We start from the raw sequence: 14,434 nt of genomic DNA on the forward strand, positions 1-14,434 counted from the left end.
CAACAGAAGATCGGTATTTAGCAGTTTTTATTACACGCTCAAAATCAGTCTTTTCTGTGTAGTGGAAATGAAACATGGTTTCCTGTGCTGTAGTCTGGCATAGTCATTAGTGTAAAAATTCTTTTCCATGTATTTTTATTAAACTTTACTAATTACAGTATTTTAGCTACTTTTATGTGTCACCTTGCAATTGATGCACATAGTTGAAGTAGTAATTGTTTTTTAACAGTAAAAATTAATCTGTGTTGTTTAAAAGATAAAGATTTTTCGGGTCTAAGTGCTTGCAAGTCCATTCATACTGTAAGAAAAATATGTGCCAAAGCATACAATGATAGAAAATTCTGTTTTCATTATCTCTAAGGTGGCATTTTAGAGCCTCAGAAGACAGCTGTAGTGGGAAGATCGTTTTCATTAAGCTGGAAAAGTCATCCTGAAGTTGTGGAGCCAATGAGGTTTAGAAGTGCTACAACCTCTGGAGCCCCAGGAGTTGAGAAAGCAAGAAATATTGTTCGTCAAAGAGCCACAGGTTAGACCATAAGTAAATGCTTATGAGTAACACTCATAAGTTTTAAATCTGCCTTTCAGTTGTGGCTGCTTCCAAGAGTCATGCAACTTAATAATTAAATGCCTAAACAGAGATGTTGCGTACCTGTGTCTGGATGTCTTGACCACTGCCAGTAGGAATAAAGAATCAAAGTATTTTGGAAAATTCTAAATATATGCTTTTAAATACGTTACATTTAATTGCAAGCTAATCATGTGCAAGCTGTGGTTTTTTGTAAAGAAGTAAAGTACATTCCTGTGGTCATCAATTCATAACAAAGCAGTTAACATCAGTCACATAATATATATTGCTTCTGTATTTTCATGCAGCTAGCTCTTTACTGTGAGCACATGGTAAACCAGATACTTAATAAACAATTTCATCCTTTCTTATTTGCTTTATTTGCTTTCTTTTTATTAGCATGATGAGGTATGTATAGCATCTCCTTCTCCTTTTTTTTCTCATGTTTGCTTCTGGAAAGAGGAAAACAGGAGAAGGGAGAATGGGGGTGAGGAATGATGGGGAAACATCTGAGACTGCAGGCATTGAACAAAACCTGATTTTTTCAAGCATTTCAGCAACTCAAATTTGATCTCTTTTATTTCATGGTATCATATTTCTGTGTTCCAATTCAATGGACTATGGCTTAAAACCCTCCATAGAAAATCTCCTGCTTTTAAATAGGAGATATTTGCTGCACAGCTTCCTTCCTCATTCATAGCAGATTAGTTGTGTTTCTTACCAGGAGAATTTGAAGGGGATTTGGTATGTTTTTGTGGCTACAGGCTTCATAACTAAGCCACAGTCTTCAGCTAAGATCACAAAACATTTTGGCAATGGAGTCAATTCATTCTTTGTGTCTGTTTTATTTTTAAATTCAGTGAGTTTCCGATTCGTGCTCCAGTGGAGAACTCTTTCTTTCTTCTGCTCCTTCTTTCTCCCCTAGACTTCTCACCAGAATGGTAGAGAGAACCTGGAAGTATTGATCAGCAAGGACTTTACTTAATTGGGTGCGTTGAAATTAAAGGAACTTCCTACCTTTAATAAGAAAAGCTTATTTGGTAGGGAGCAAGTAGGTTGTCAGGTAGGAGGATGAACTTCATGTGTAAAAAGCCCTTAGTTTCATTTTGTGTCTCATGGTCATATAAAAAGAGAATTATTCTGGCTTCCATGGGACTTATGGTGATCAGTGGCTCCAAATCAACAGGTGCAAAAAAGTTTTATATTTGCACATGCAGTTCTAACAAATAATCATTCCAAATATATAAAATGTATAGTCCTTTTTTTAATGTAAGACTATTTAGAAACACAAAACTCAGCTACTAAGCCTCCAGAGGTGTCATCTTTCAGAATGAAATGTAGCAGTCCCTGAGGTGAATACAGAAACCAGGGCTGTTCATGGGAGGACTTTCTTAGCAGAGTGGACACTTTGAGAAAAGTGTCTCCTACTGGGAGCTTTTTAAAAATCCCTAATTCTCCCTCTTCCATTTAAAAACAACAAAAATACCCCTGAGTCAACATACAAATACCAGAGCACCTCCTGCTTCCAGGTGAGCCTTTCTTTTGATCTGCTGCTTGTATCTGGAGTTATAAGAGTAAGAGCAGAATATTTCTGTAGCAGCAGAAAATCTTTTGCCTGCTACCCTGCTTGAGTATTTTTCCTTCCTCCTTCCTCCCTTCTGTCTTCTAAAGCGTCAGTGTTGACATTGCTGTGTACAAGAAGAGAAGCTGTACAGTGAATAATTTTTTTTTCCTAACAAGTTTCTGTTGGAGACTTTTGTAATTCAGCATAACTTTTAGTAATACAGTTGATCATAAATTGCTGTTTTTCTCTAAAGGAGACTTTAAGCTTATGACAATTGGATATTAATCCATAAAATACCAGTTTTTAATAATGTTAGACAGTCTCTAGAGCGTTAGCCACCTTGGAAAGTGTTTTTCTGGTGACCTTTCTTTCTAAGAGACAGTGAACCTATTTAAGTGTTGCTATTTTGAAGAGAAATACAGTAAGATAGGCATTCAGACTGCACTTATGTTCTACCTTCCCTTGTGATGACTTAAGAACTCCAAAAACTTTCACGTAACTTGTGTCCCTTTCATCATCCTGTTCAGAAATGTGGAAAGCAGAGCTCAGTACCCCAAATCCAGAGTCTACAGGATAATTCAAGGTGTAAGGAACTTCATCAGGTCTAACCTCCTGCTCAAAGCAGGGTCAGCTGTCCATCAGACTGGGGTACTCAGGGCTTTATCCAGTCTGGAGCTGGGATCCCTAGTTTTAAAAGCAAAACCAGAGGCAGCTGTATCTTTAGATCGATTTTTGAGAAACACACTATCCCATTTCTCAGGTGAAAATGGATTGTTTTCAGCAGAGATGAATGAGTGTAAGAGGTAGCTGGTTTTGGCTGGGAGTGTTACTAGTAGAGGGGAATTTGAGTAACTTTTCCATTTTTTATTTTTGAGCTGTATGTACTGCTACCGATACTTCAATGAAAAGAGAAAAGGGTAAGCTGAATTAGCCCAGACACAGGAATCACACACTGACAAAATGAAATATTCCATGTGGAACTGCTGTGATTCAGGAATCACTGATTGTTGCACTTCCAATGTGTGAGATACAGTTGCACATTATTAACTTATAGGAAATACTTCTGGGCTTAATGTTGTAAAACTTTCTTTTTTTTTTTTCAATAGCTTTGTGTTTCATTATATCATGACATTCAGAACCCCAAATATTTCATTATTTTTTCTGACATAATTATTGCTTTATTTTTTCCTGGAAGCTAAGCGAAGCCAGTCTATCAGCAACTGTGTTCATCTTTATGAGGCTTTGCCAGCTACTAAAAGTGTACCTCTTCTGCTTCACACTGTGAGCTCTCTCTTACCTGGTATCTCTTACACTTCTTGCTCTCACAGACTGTCAGGTATTGTACTTTAAAGTCATCTTTTATATAAATGTTCCTTATATTTTTAAACTACTGTCTGTCTACTCCCTTTCTGTCCAGTTGATTAGTCTTTAGTAGTGCGGAATGAGATGTTTTGCACTGGTTCTGTTTCCTGTGCCTCGGATCTGCTCAAAACGTGGTGTTAAGTAATACTGGTAGCCATTAGGAGACAAGCAAGTTTAATGGGAGTGTATCTTGTCCTTTTTCAAAGTTACAAAGGATGACAAAAGTGGCTATTTCTAATGCTTTTTTGTTATTCTTTTAACTGGATTCATTGTCAAAATAAGTAACCTTTTCAGGAAAAAGGAGAGCAATATCTTTTCAAGGAACTACTGTACATAATCCCTAGTAACTAAAGTTATTTCTTAATAAAGAAATACTTTTATTCATGTTTACACTTTAAAATACTTGATTTATTAAAGGTTTCCAAGCAGTTGTTAAAGTTTTAATATAGTGCAGACCAAATATACTAAGGATTAGGAATGCAAAAACTAAAGGCAGCAATCCAGATTTTGGGCATTTTAGTGGTTATTTGGACTGAAGGGAGGGCATTTTTGCTCAAAAGTGTAGTAAACTTCTTTCCTGCATTCGATACAGTCTTGTCCTGTGGAACTTGCTCTTGTGATAAATAAAGCTCGAACAAACCCTAAGCATACAACTTCTGAACTGAATTCTGTAGTGATACCCAGACATAGATGTGAAGAACAGATGCAATGGCCTGAGAATACAAAGCTACTTTGTTGTAAGGCATTCATCCTATCACCTAGCCAAGATGTGTTGGTGGAAGCAGTGAGATTTCTCTATCATGTTAGCAGACTCTTTTTTTATTTCTGTCTCCAGCAAGTAAGTCTCTGAAAATATGTCTTGGTCACCTCCCACATTTCACTTCCTGGGAGGGATTTCTGGCTCTTGAGCCCTAACAGGAGTCGTTAGCTGCTGTAGCAAGAAAAGTGAAGAGTTTTGTATGTGGTGCATTATAGCTTTCTAGAGATTGCTATTCTGAGAAATATCTTAGTGTTTTTTCATCTCAAATTATCTTCAGTTGTAACACTGAAATTGTTCTAGCTAGTGAATTTAATTTATTATTTTATTGCTTTCCATAAGACACTTACAGTCAAGAGTGATACTTCAAGGTCAGTAAATACCAGAACAACTAGGTTTTGTACATGTGTATTTGTGAAAATTTTCTGAAATACATGCAATGATTAGTAAGTATTGAAGTATTATTTAAGCTCACTTGGTAGTGTAGATTGAATGGACTAAGCATACTGTACTCGTCCTTCAGTCTGCTGCTGCGATCTGTGGTAATCTCACATCCCGAGCGAGGGGCGGTACTTGCTCATTTCTGAATAAGTGTAGCCTCAATGTCAGTGCCTGTGGAGCAGACAGGAAGCAGAGCAGAGGAAAGGAGAGAGGAGGAGGAGAATAGAAAGCTGGTGGAAAGGTCACTTTTGTTTAATGTGCATATTATGTAACAATATGCTGAAAGAAGCCTAGAAGACTTAACTCAGCCCATGTTCTTCACTGAAAAAAACAAATTCGAGGGTTCTCATAAGAGTTAATACAGCAGCATTTTCCATAATTTTTTTGAAGAGGAAAATAACATTGGCTATGCGGATGAACACCTTGAACAGTCTGCTGGTGGTTCTGTTGGGTCAGCTTTGATGGGCTGTGCGGGCCACCTCACGCCACGTTAGTCAGTGTCAAAGCCATAACTGAAAGTACTGCTACTGAGTGAGAACATACTTGATCCCCGGTGTTACTGTCTTTTTTCCCCCCACCTAATGCTAAGAGAAATGCATTTCTAAAAGCATTGCATTGCTAGCTAATCTCAACAGTTCCTGTTGTTCCTTCCCTAGTATGTCAATTTACTTTCTCACTTGAATTTTCATGCCTGCCTCTCTTCTCTTTTTATTTCTCATTTGCAGTTACACCAAAAAAGCTGCATGGATTCCGTTTGTTCTCACAAACTAAGCCTAAATTATATGTAGCTCAGATATTTTTTACTCTGTTTGAATTGTTGCCTTTTTTATTCTTGCCCTCCCCTCTTTATGGAGAAAAAGTCAGTAAGCACAGCCATCATTTCTGCACTCTGCATTTATATTCTCCCTGTTTCCAGTACAACAGGGTCAACTTTGGGTCTCTAGCACTGAAAAACATAGCTTTGTTCAAGTGACATCCTCTCACCCTTCCTTGTGCACTTCAAACCCCCAAAGTTATTTCTGTCCTTTTTCTAGACTTTTTATCACTTACACTGCTCATACATCTCTCTCTAAACTATACATTTTTTTCTAACAATATTTTATAAAACCTATGTAACTAGGGGTTACATTCTAGCTTTGTAACTTGGGAATTTAAAATATTTGAATGGGTCACATTTTCATATAGCCTTCTTGGGTAAGGAGTTCACATGTGTACATAATTCTGAGGTCGTGAAAATACTTTGTGTTTTAATTAAATCAACAGAAGTTGAAGAATCTCAACAGCTGGAAAATTCATCAGGAACAGAAGCTACGGGTCTCTTCGCAGACCAAGAGCAGCAGCTAACTCGAAGCAGCAGCACTTCAGATATTGCAGATCAGTTTCCATCTGATTTTTTTCAAGGTAGTTTTGATAAAATACAGCTTTACTGTACTTCTGAAGAAAAATGTTGAGACTTGTTCAGCCTCATAAATGCTGCTCTTACTTTGGTTTCCAGCTCTGTTCTAAAATGTTTTTTATCTTGTTTTCTTAGTAAATATATTGTTGGTATCTTGTTGAAAGAACTATTTTTAAGAAGTTACAGACCACAAACACAGGACATGACCTTTTATAAAGCAGGGTGGTTAAAAAAAAGTTTGAGTTACATACAAAATGCATAAATTCGAAGGTTTCATTTTTATCTGGCTTGCATTTAAATTTTCTGTATTCCAGCTAACAGTTCTACTTCTGTTACTATAGTGTAAGTATCTTGCACTTATGAAGGATTTTTCAAAACAACTTGTACTCCATTTTAATGTTGTATGACTTCACTTACCTATAAATATAAGCAGCATACATGTAAAGGTAGCTGAAATTTTCCTATGATTTTCTATGTACTTTGGTCCCACAAATATCTGTATTTCTTGTTTACTCTCTAAAATTTCTAGGTAAAAAGGCTGGAAGTTCTCATAATTTAAGCCCTTCAGACTCCAAATCAGTTCAGGAAAATAAGGGATATACAAAGAAGGAACGTGAAGCTGAACAAGTAAGGCAAAATAGAAAGTGATTATTGATAAGATTCTAACAATGTTTCATTTCTAATCAGATGCCTTTTAGTGCTTAGAAACTCTAGCAACTGAAAATGTGAAAAATTATTCTTCACATTTCTAGTGTGGAATCTGGAATTGAGCTGTAGCTGTTCATTATGCTGTGTAGTATGGTCATTCTGTGTCTCCTGATCTTGTCAGTTGCTTATGCAGTTTTATGTAGTTGGCAATCTTCTAGTCTTATACAAGATTTTTGTGCTTTTAAAATATTAAATATAAACAAGAAGTTCATAACTTTTAAAATATAAATAATTCATGGTTATTATAGAGTTACAGTACACTGGAATAAATGTTTGATGGTTTAAAGTACTGGGGAAAATGCTTTCCTTCAGCACAATCTGTATTACTAGCTATGTATTGCAGATGTTTGTATAAGTTAACATTAGGACAGGCAAGCTTCATAAATTTTTAATGCAACTTTTGAATAAACGGTAGAAATAATAAATGACTGAGGCTGATCATCTTTGTGGAAGTATAATGCAATACAGGACGGAGGACTTGAAGCTGAATCTCATCTTTGGACCTTGACTCTCCCATACATCTAGACTTAAAGTACCATTAACACTTGTCTCATCTCTCCTTTCTAGAGCTATTTTCTGCAGAGTACCTTCATTAATTGCTTCAGGAATAACAAAGTATCTCAAAAAGGAAGGAAAACCTAGTATGCTTTGCATGGGGAGGGGAGGGGAGAGGGAGAGAAGTAAGCTCAGTAGTTGGGGGAATTAAAAATTAACCTGGTTCCCCATTCTGTTTTAAGTGTCATGTGTTATAAAATATTCACAAGCATACGCTGCCGGGCTGCTACCAGTGTTGCACTTTCACCCTTTTTACAAGTGGAAGCTGGGGTTTGACCATATATTCACTGCATAGCTTGCTAATGTACCACGTGAACCAGTTTGACTTCATATCATGATCCACTGAAATATTGTCATCACTGATCACGAAGAGCCAGATTTGCCAGGGAAGATAGACCACTCTGCAGTCTATCAGGCAGTGCAAGCAAAAATATATTTCTTGGGAATGATTGTCAGTTCTTTCCAGTTAAAAACAAAGCGACAACAAAAAAGTTAGAGTGTTAGATAATATAATAATAATTTCTACAAGCCAGTAGTTTTGCTTTCTCAGATATATGCAGAAGGAATGAATGGATTAATATCTGGCCAGTAGATCAGAAATTGCTTCCAGAAATTTATTTTAAAATAGTTATACTAATAATTGCAAATGTTAAAATGAAATTTCAGAAATGTTAACTGAATTGAGGAATTTTAGAGTAGAGATTCCTTCAGCACTTAAATCTAGTATGCGCCTAGGGGTAAGGTGTGAGGGCTTTTTGTTGCATATTCGCATAGAAAACGTGATACTCTATTTTTCTGGCAGAAGTTTCACTTTTATAGATGACGTGGGGTTGCAAGAAACTTGAATTTGAAGGTGATCTGCCAAATGTAAAGAAAAACAATTATGCTTAGGGGCAGAACAGTATCATCTAGAAGCAGAAAGTTGTCTGAAGAGTTTTCAGCAAGTAGATTATAAATCCATTTGGTGAAGGAGGAGGAGGTAAATAAAAGATTGGATGTCTTCGCATGGGTTGTTTTGCAATAGAATAATGCCCCAATGTAAGAGATTGCTACTAATTTCTTCCTGAAAGATTTTTCGATACCTTTAAAAGTATTGAATGGTTTCAGATTTGTGGAAAAACAGAAGTAAAAAGTCCCGCTTGTTGGTATGAAAAGTGAGTTTAAGGCAGGATAAAGACAGAAATTGAAAGCATGATGGTTTCCTTAAGACACTTAAAGATATTTGGGTAGACTAAATATTCATGAAAATATCTTGACTGAGCTGTAATTAATTTCTAATAACTGTGTGTATATCTCAAATTTGCTAAAATATGATGTAGTTCTCAAAACTGTAATAAACTGAGATTATTTTTTTTCTCTGAAGGTACTAGTACGAAGAAGCAGTAGTACAGCTGAATTAGATTTGAAAGCAGACTTGCAGCAATCACGTGGAAATTATAGAGAGAGAGAAAAAAGTGAGTTCCAAGAAATAAAGTATTTTTCTTTAAGTGTAGCAATTGAAATCAGTGTTGTAATTTTGTCTTGTTACACATATATTAGATGCTTTTCTCATGCTTTGGTAATGCAGTCTTTAAAAACAGGGTTTGTGATCTTTATTAATCCCCTTCTTGCTTGAGGTGAAAGCGTTAGCAGTGACACATCCATTGGCTATAACAATGAAGTAGAGATCGCACTTATCCCCTGGCAAGCTTCTGAAGAAGACCATGAAGTTAATGCATCAGCAGATGTTTGTGTGGATCCTGATGCACCTCGCTGGCTTCAGCTTAGTCCTTCAGATACTGCAAATTTAACAGGTACTGTAGTCCAGAAAATGTATTTACTATTGTAGTTTATCTCAAAGAGTTTATACGGTTCAGTTTGCTTATAAAAGTATGTTTCATTTGGCATATATCACCAAGTTTCATTCATAATTCATTCATCATTTCATTCAAAAATGATATTTGAATGCCAGCATTTAAGGAATTTAGATAATCAAATTGAAGCTGACATAGGTTCTGATAAATTGTGATCCAGAGAATGATCACACAGTTGAAAACAATTGGGTTTCTTACTGTGTCAGATTACTACTAATCAGCTGAGATGTGATAGCTGATTACCTGTGTTCTCTTAGACTACCCAGTGTTCAAGTAAAATAAAATAATTTATATTTTAAGTTAATAGGTTTTATTTCATAGCAGAGTGGTCTAAAGAAATTCCTTGCTATATATTTTGACTGATAGGAAATAACTGGTTAATCCACAATAACTTCTTTCATCTTAATCCTATTACCCTCCTTATTTATACTTCAAAGTACACAATGTCTGTACTCCAGTTGGTTGTGGTAAGTGGCACTCTCAGAATTTAATTTGGAAGTATAAGTCCTTTACCTTTTTGTTTTATTTATAGTATCTTTAACATATACAACACTCGATTATTTATTAAAATATTCTGATTCTTTGCACTTTGTAAAGGAACCTCCCTGTGTAATAATGTGTCAGAGATATTATTTCAGTAACTTAATGCAGTAAACTATCTTATATGCTGGTTTTGCTAGTTTCAAGGATATTTTTTTCATACTCACTTTTTCTTTGATGGACCAGCACACCTAGTTCGACAGTTCAGACTGCTGTTGTACAAAATGTAGCATGTAATAAAGTACATGGTAAGGATTATTATGTTTGATAAATTCATTGCTTTCTTTATGTCTGTGATGAAAGACACTGCTCCTTTGTGTGTAAAAAGAATTAGATAAAATAACCTGAAAGGTAACATAGGCTAAAAAGAAAAATGGGGTAACAAATCCATAACTGCCCAACAGAGCCAGTGTGCCCTTACTGCATTTCTGGTTCTCATGCAAGTCTCAAAACTTTTTGCTGTAGAAATCTCTATGGTGTAAGGCAAAAAAATACTGTGGTGCCACCACTGAACAGCATAGCTGCAATTTCCCTGATGATAGATCTGTTGAAGGTCATTCTAATGTGCTTAAAAAATAACATCTGTGTTAACACTTTGGGAATCATAATGCTACAGCAAACACAGCAAAAAGGAAAAAAAAAAATCCCCAAAGCTTTTTTTTAAAAAAAAAAAAAATTCAAGCAAATATAAAACATCTAAAATGGCTTTTATTGCTAACCCTCTTTGGGTCCTGGGAAGGCACAAGTTATTTCCTTCTGCCTGGATAGAGGCTTCCTGCAACTTTCCTCAAAATGTTGGCTATTGAGCACTTCAAGGTGCCACACCAGACCATAGGTCTGATTCTGCCTGTAGACAGGCAGCTACACAGCTTTCCCTGGTCCGATAGAAGATAATGTAACAGCTCTTGCTGTTAAAACTTGCACTTCAATATGAAATTTTTCTTTTACTGTTTAAGCATATTAATTCCATTATCCTGACAGGCTTCACAAAGCCCTGCTTTCCTTCTTAGTTTGCATATTGCTATCTCAAGAGCGCCTTCTGTATAAATGATAATGCCTGAGCATATTCTTCATCACGAGTAGTGCATGCTTTTTAATTCCTTTGGTTTCATTTCCAGGTCATTTTATACTGATCTTAAAAAAAGAAAGAACTTTTAGCAGTAGAAATATTACCTACAAAAGCCAGTTATTGATTAAATAAATTTCTCAGAGTACATGAATGTTCCATTTAACTGCATTTGCCTCCCTGCTTAAAAAAAAAAAAAAAAAAAACCAAAACACAAAAAAACCCCAAAACAAAAAACCAGAACAAAACCTTGAGTGGAGGCAGTCTGTCTGATCTAACACTGATCTATAGCTGTGCCATTTCTATCTGGAAGGCCCTTTAGCCTACATTTTCTGCCATTTTTTCTGAGTCATGTGCTAGCCTGAGCAATGAAAAAGAGAGATGATCTGGTGGGAGAGAATACTTCTGAGATGGAAGATGGTTAGAAGCAGTAATGTTCCTATTTTATTGACCAAATTTATACTTACACTGCATTTCTGATTCATGGAAATTGAACTTTTTAAAATTTACAGACAGTAGTGAATTCCTTGCTGATGACTGCAGTATAATTGCTGGTGGAAGCCTGATTGGTTGGCATCCTGATTCTGCTGCTGTGTTGTGGAGGAGGATCTTGGGAATTCTTGGAGATGTGAACAATATACAGTCACCAAAAATCCATGCGAAAGTTTTTGGGTATCTTTATGAGTTGTGGTATAAACTTGCAAAGGTATTGTATATGATGCCTATATCTAATTAACGATTCTTCTTTTGTTATAAAAATTATTATTAAGTTTGATTTAGTATTAGCATTTGGAACATAAGCATGAGATTTTGAGAATTCTGTCATAAAGCTAGCTAACTTTGTTTGATTTCCAGTAGATTTCCCCAATAGAGAACATTCCTGATCAATGGCAAGAGAAATTAGATTAGTTAATTTAAATGGGGTGAGGAAACAGTAGCAATGAAAATAGAGAGAATAGAATAGCGCAACGTTGGTATTTGGTGTAAAAGCCCATGGTATGACCTAAAATGGTAGTATTTGCTTAGGCTGTGGGAAAGCACTATAGAACAAGCTTTTCTGGTAGTTTTGACTTAAGTAGGAACTCTGTATGGCATGGAGTGTAGTGCCTTAAAGTAAATAAAATTGAAAAGTAATAACATGAAATAAAGAGTATTAATAAAGCTATTATTAGTTTTAGTTTTAGTAACTATCTTCTTTTAAAAACATCAGATACGGGACAACCTTGCTATAAGTGTGGACAATCAGTCTACTCCCTCTCCTCCTGTCTTAATTCCTCCTCTCAGAATATTTGCATCATGGTTGTTCAAAGTAAGTTATTTCTAAAATTTTCACACATTAGTATTTTATTCTCTATCGGTACTGAATTTGTGTATGTTTAGTTGCGCTGGTTTTGGTTTTTAGAGTCATGGCTGGCTAAGGTGAATATTCTCCAAAGGCTTTTTGGACTTGAATCTATTTTAATAAATACACAGAACAGATTTGCTTCATGGAAAACCTGCTGAAGATACAATTTTGCATTAGCTGGCTACTAGGAAAAGAAGTAATAATACAAGATTTTTGCTCTTTTCAGGCAACCACCCTGCCAAATGAATATAAGGAAGGCAAACTTCAGGCATACAGGCTGATCTGCGCTATGATGACTAGGCGTCAAGACGTTCTGCCAAATTCTGATTTCCTGGTTCATTTTTATTTTGTGATGCACCTTGGCTTAACAAGTGAAGATCAGGTACAACCTTTACTTGTTAAAAAAATTAATTTATTACAGTGTGCTGATGGAGGTGTCTGTATTTTCGTATTTGAAGATCTGAAGCAGAAGGGAAGCAATACTTTGCAACAATTGTTGCATGAAATTATCCTGTGCAGCCTAGTCTGTACCTCTCTTTAGATTACATAGTCCTAACTTTTTCATTGCTCTCCCAGTTACGAGCTTTTAAACAACTACCTATTTGTGACTTATTGTCAAAACTGTGTCACAGACACTTGTTGATGTTTCTTTCTTGGTTTCCTGCTCTTTCTGAGGAATAATCTCAGTGATGAGTTTCTGTCCGTCTGCATTGCATGTTTAGTAGCTGGGTAAGCTGGTCACGTTAAAAATGTTCACTCAATTGATACTAAGTCTTGAGCTACGTTATGTTTGACCAGTATGTTTAAGCTTTGGTTCTGCTAAAGCGGGAGCCTTGTGTCCAACAGCCCTACCACGTTCCTGCACAAATTGTGAGGCTGTGAAGTCAGTGCTTGCAGAGCAGCTGCTGGAGTTGGTCTGTTGTTCATATTATTTACAACTTCAGGGAGATAGAGGTTACTTCCAGCTCATGTTACTGATGTTTTTACCTTCTATCACGAGATAAAATGCCACACATGATCTTGGGCAAAGGAGGGGCTGTGAAGAGCTTTATGTTAATTTATGAGCAGTGTCTGCTCTCAGCCTGCCACTTTGGATGCCCTGTGCCATTGGTTACAAGGACATCCTCAAAAATTGGAATTAATGTTGTCCTCTCCAGACTTCTCCCCTTCAAGATTAGTCCTTCAGGGGATGTTTAAAACTGTTGTACCTGCTCTTTTTAGCTGATGCAAAGGGGACTGAAGGCAGAACTGAGATAGAAGGTTATCTTACTACTGTAACCAAGAGGTGCTGCCAAAATATTCTGTTCTGTGGATAAATGTTCTCTCTAGGTCCTGGTGTCCTGAGTTGGCCTAATTAATAAAGTAGTCAGTGGGAGATGAGGAAAAGACTTAATCTGTTGAGATGTAAGAAGATTATTGGGCCACAGAAATAGCTAAATACTCATTAAATCTGTAGGAAATACTCTTTGGACAAAATGAAATTTTTTTAGATATTCTCTATGTTTTTATAGCTGTAGGAGTGAGTTTTTTTTCCTTAAAAGAAATAGTTGAATGAAAGCAATGGCTAGAGCTGTGCTGTGGATGCCAGCAGAGGGCACACAGACCCCTTCACAGATCCTGTAGCGGTCACTTCTGCTGCTTCTGAGAGTTATTTCTGGGGCCTTTAGTAAGCCAGCAAGGAGAGACTTGCACAGGTTTGGTTATTTCTGAGATGAAAGAGAGAAATAATTAATCGTTACCAGACTCTTGCCCTCTGAATCTCAGTTCCCCTCCTGAAAAGTTAGAGCATTTGGAAAATCTTCCTTTTAAATAGATAATGGGGGAAGAAAAAAGACTAGAAAGGAAAGGTTTTTCTTCTGGAAAAAACCTGAGAGTCCTGGCTGCTCCTGAAACTTCATAAAGCCCAAATGGGGAAAAATAAAAGTGTGGTGAGAACTCCCATTTTTGTCACTCTCAGTGTTACCTGAGAGTAATGAAGAGCTCATTACCCTTTCATTTCACTGATGCCATTCAGATTTCAGACAGTTTAACACTGCTTGGTGTACAGAGTAACTTCATTCCCCTACAAAAAGAAGACTCTGTGGTAACACCCACTATGATCAGACCCCCTGAATTTTAAAAACCACACAGCATTAAATCCTCTCACATAAACCACACAACTCAAGAAACTTTAAAGCCTGATGTAGATCAGATTTTTTAAAGAACTCCTCCCTTTTATATCTGAAAAAACAAAGACCCTTAAATCAATATAGCAGCCACTGCTAACACAGAGCCACAGCAAT

The 14,434-nt window shown here is 36.4% G+C and overlaps 1 protein-coding gene across 11 annotated transcripts in view; it reads left to right on the top strand.

Annotated features, from left to right (window-relative positions):
- RALGAPA2 (Ral GTPase activating protein catalytic subunit alpha 2) overlaps positions 1–14,434 on the top strand; it is a 135,764-nt gene that overhangs the window by 37,091 nt on the left and 84,239 nt on the right. For 10 of the 11 annotated variants that reach the window (XR_012628302.1, XR_012628301.1, XR_012628303.1 and 7 more), the window contains 9 exons: positions 362–526; positions 3,325–3,465; positions 5,953–6,090; positions 6,615–6,712; positions 8,712–8,802; positions 8,965–9,141; positions 11,320–11,513; positions 12,018–12,116; positions 12,379–12,534. Coding sequence is in view for 7 of the 11 variants with exons in the window: in XM_074864083.1 (XP_074720184.1) it covers positions 362–526; positions 3,325–3,465; positions 5,953–6,090; positions 6,615–6,712; positions 8,712–8,802; positions 8,965–9,141; positions 11,320–11,513; positions 12,018–12,116; positions 12,379–12,534 (1,259 nt within the window). In the remaining 4 variants the exon portion in view is untranslated. The remainder of the gene's footprint in view (positions 1–361; positions 527–3,324; positions 3,466–5,952; positions 6,091–6,614; positions 6,713–8,711; positions 8,803–8,964; positions 9,142–11,319; positions 11,514–12,017; positions 12,117–12,378; positions 12,535–14,434) is intronic. The other variant, XM_074864082.1, reaches the window with a different exon arrangement.

The sequence above is a fragment of the Strix uralensis genome, chromosome 3, assembly GCF_047716275.1.
Source record: "Strix uralensis isolate ZFMK-TIS-50842 chromosome 3, bStrUra1, whole genome shotgun sequence".
Classification (NCBI taxonomy): Eukaryota; Metazoa; Chordata; class Aves; order Strigiformes; family Strigidae; genus Strix; species Strix uralensis.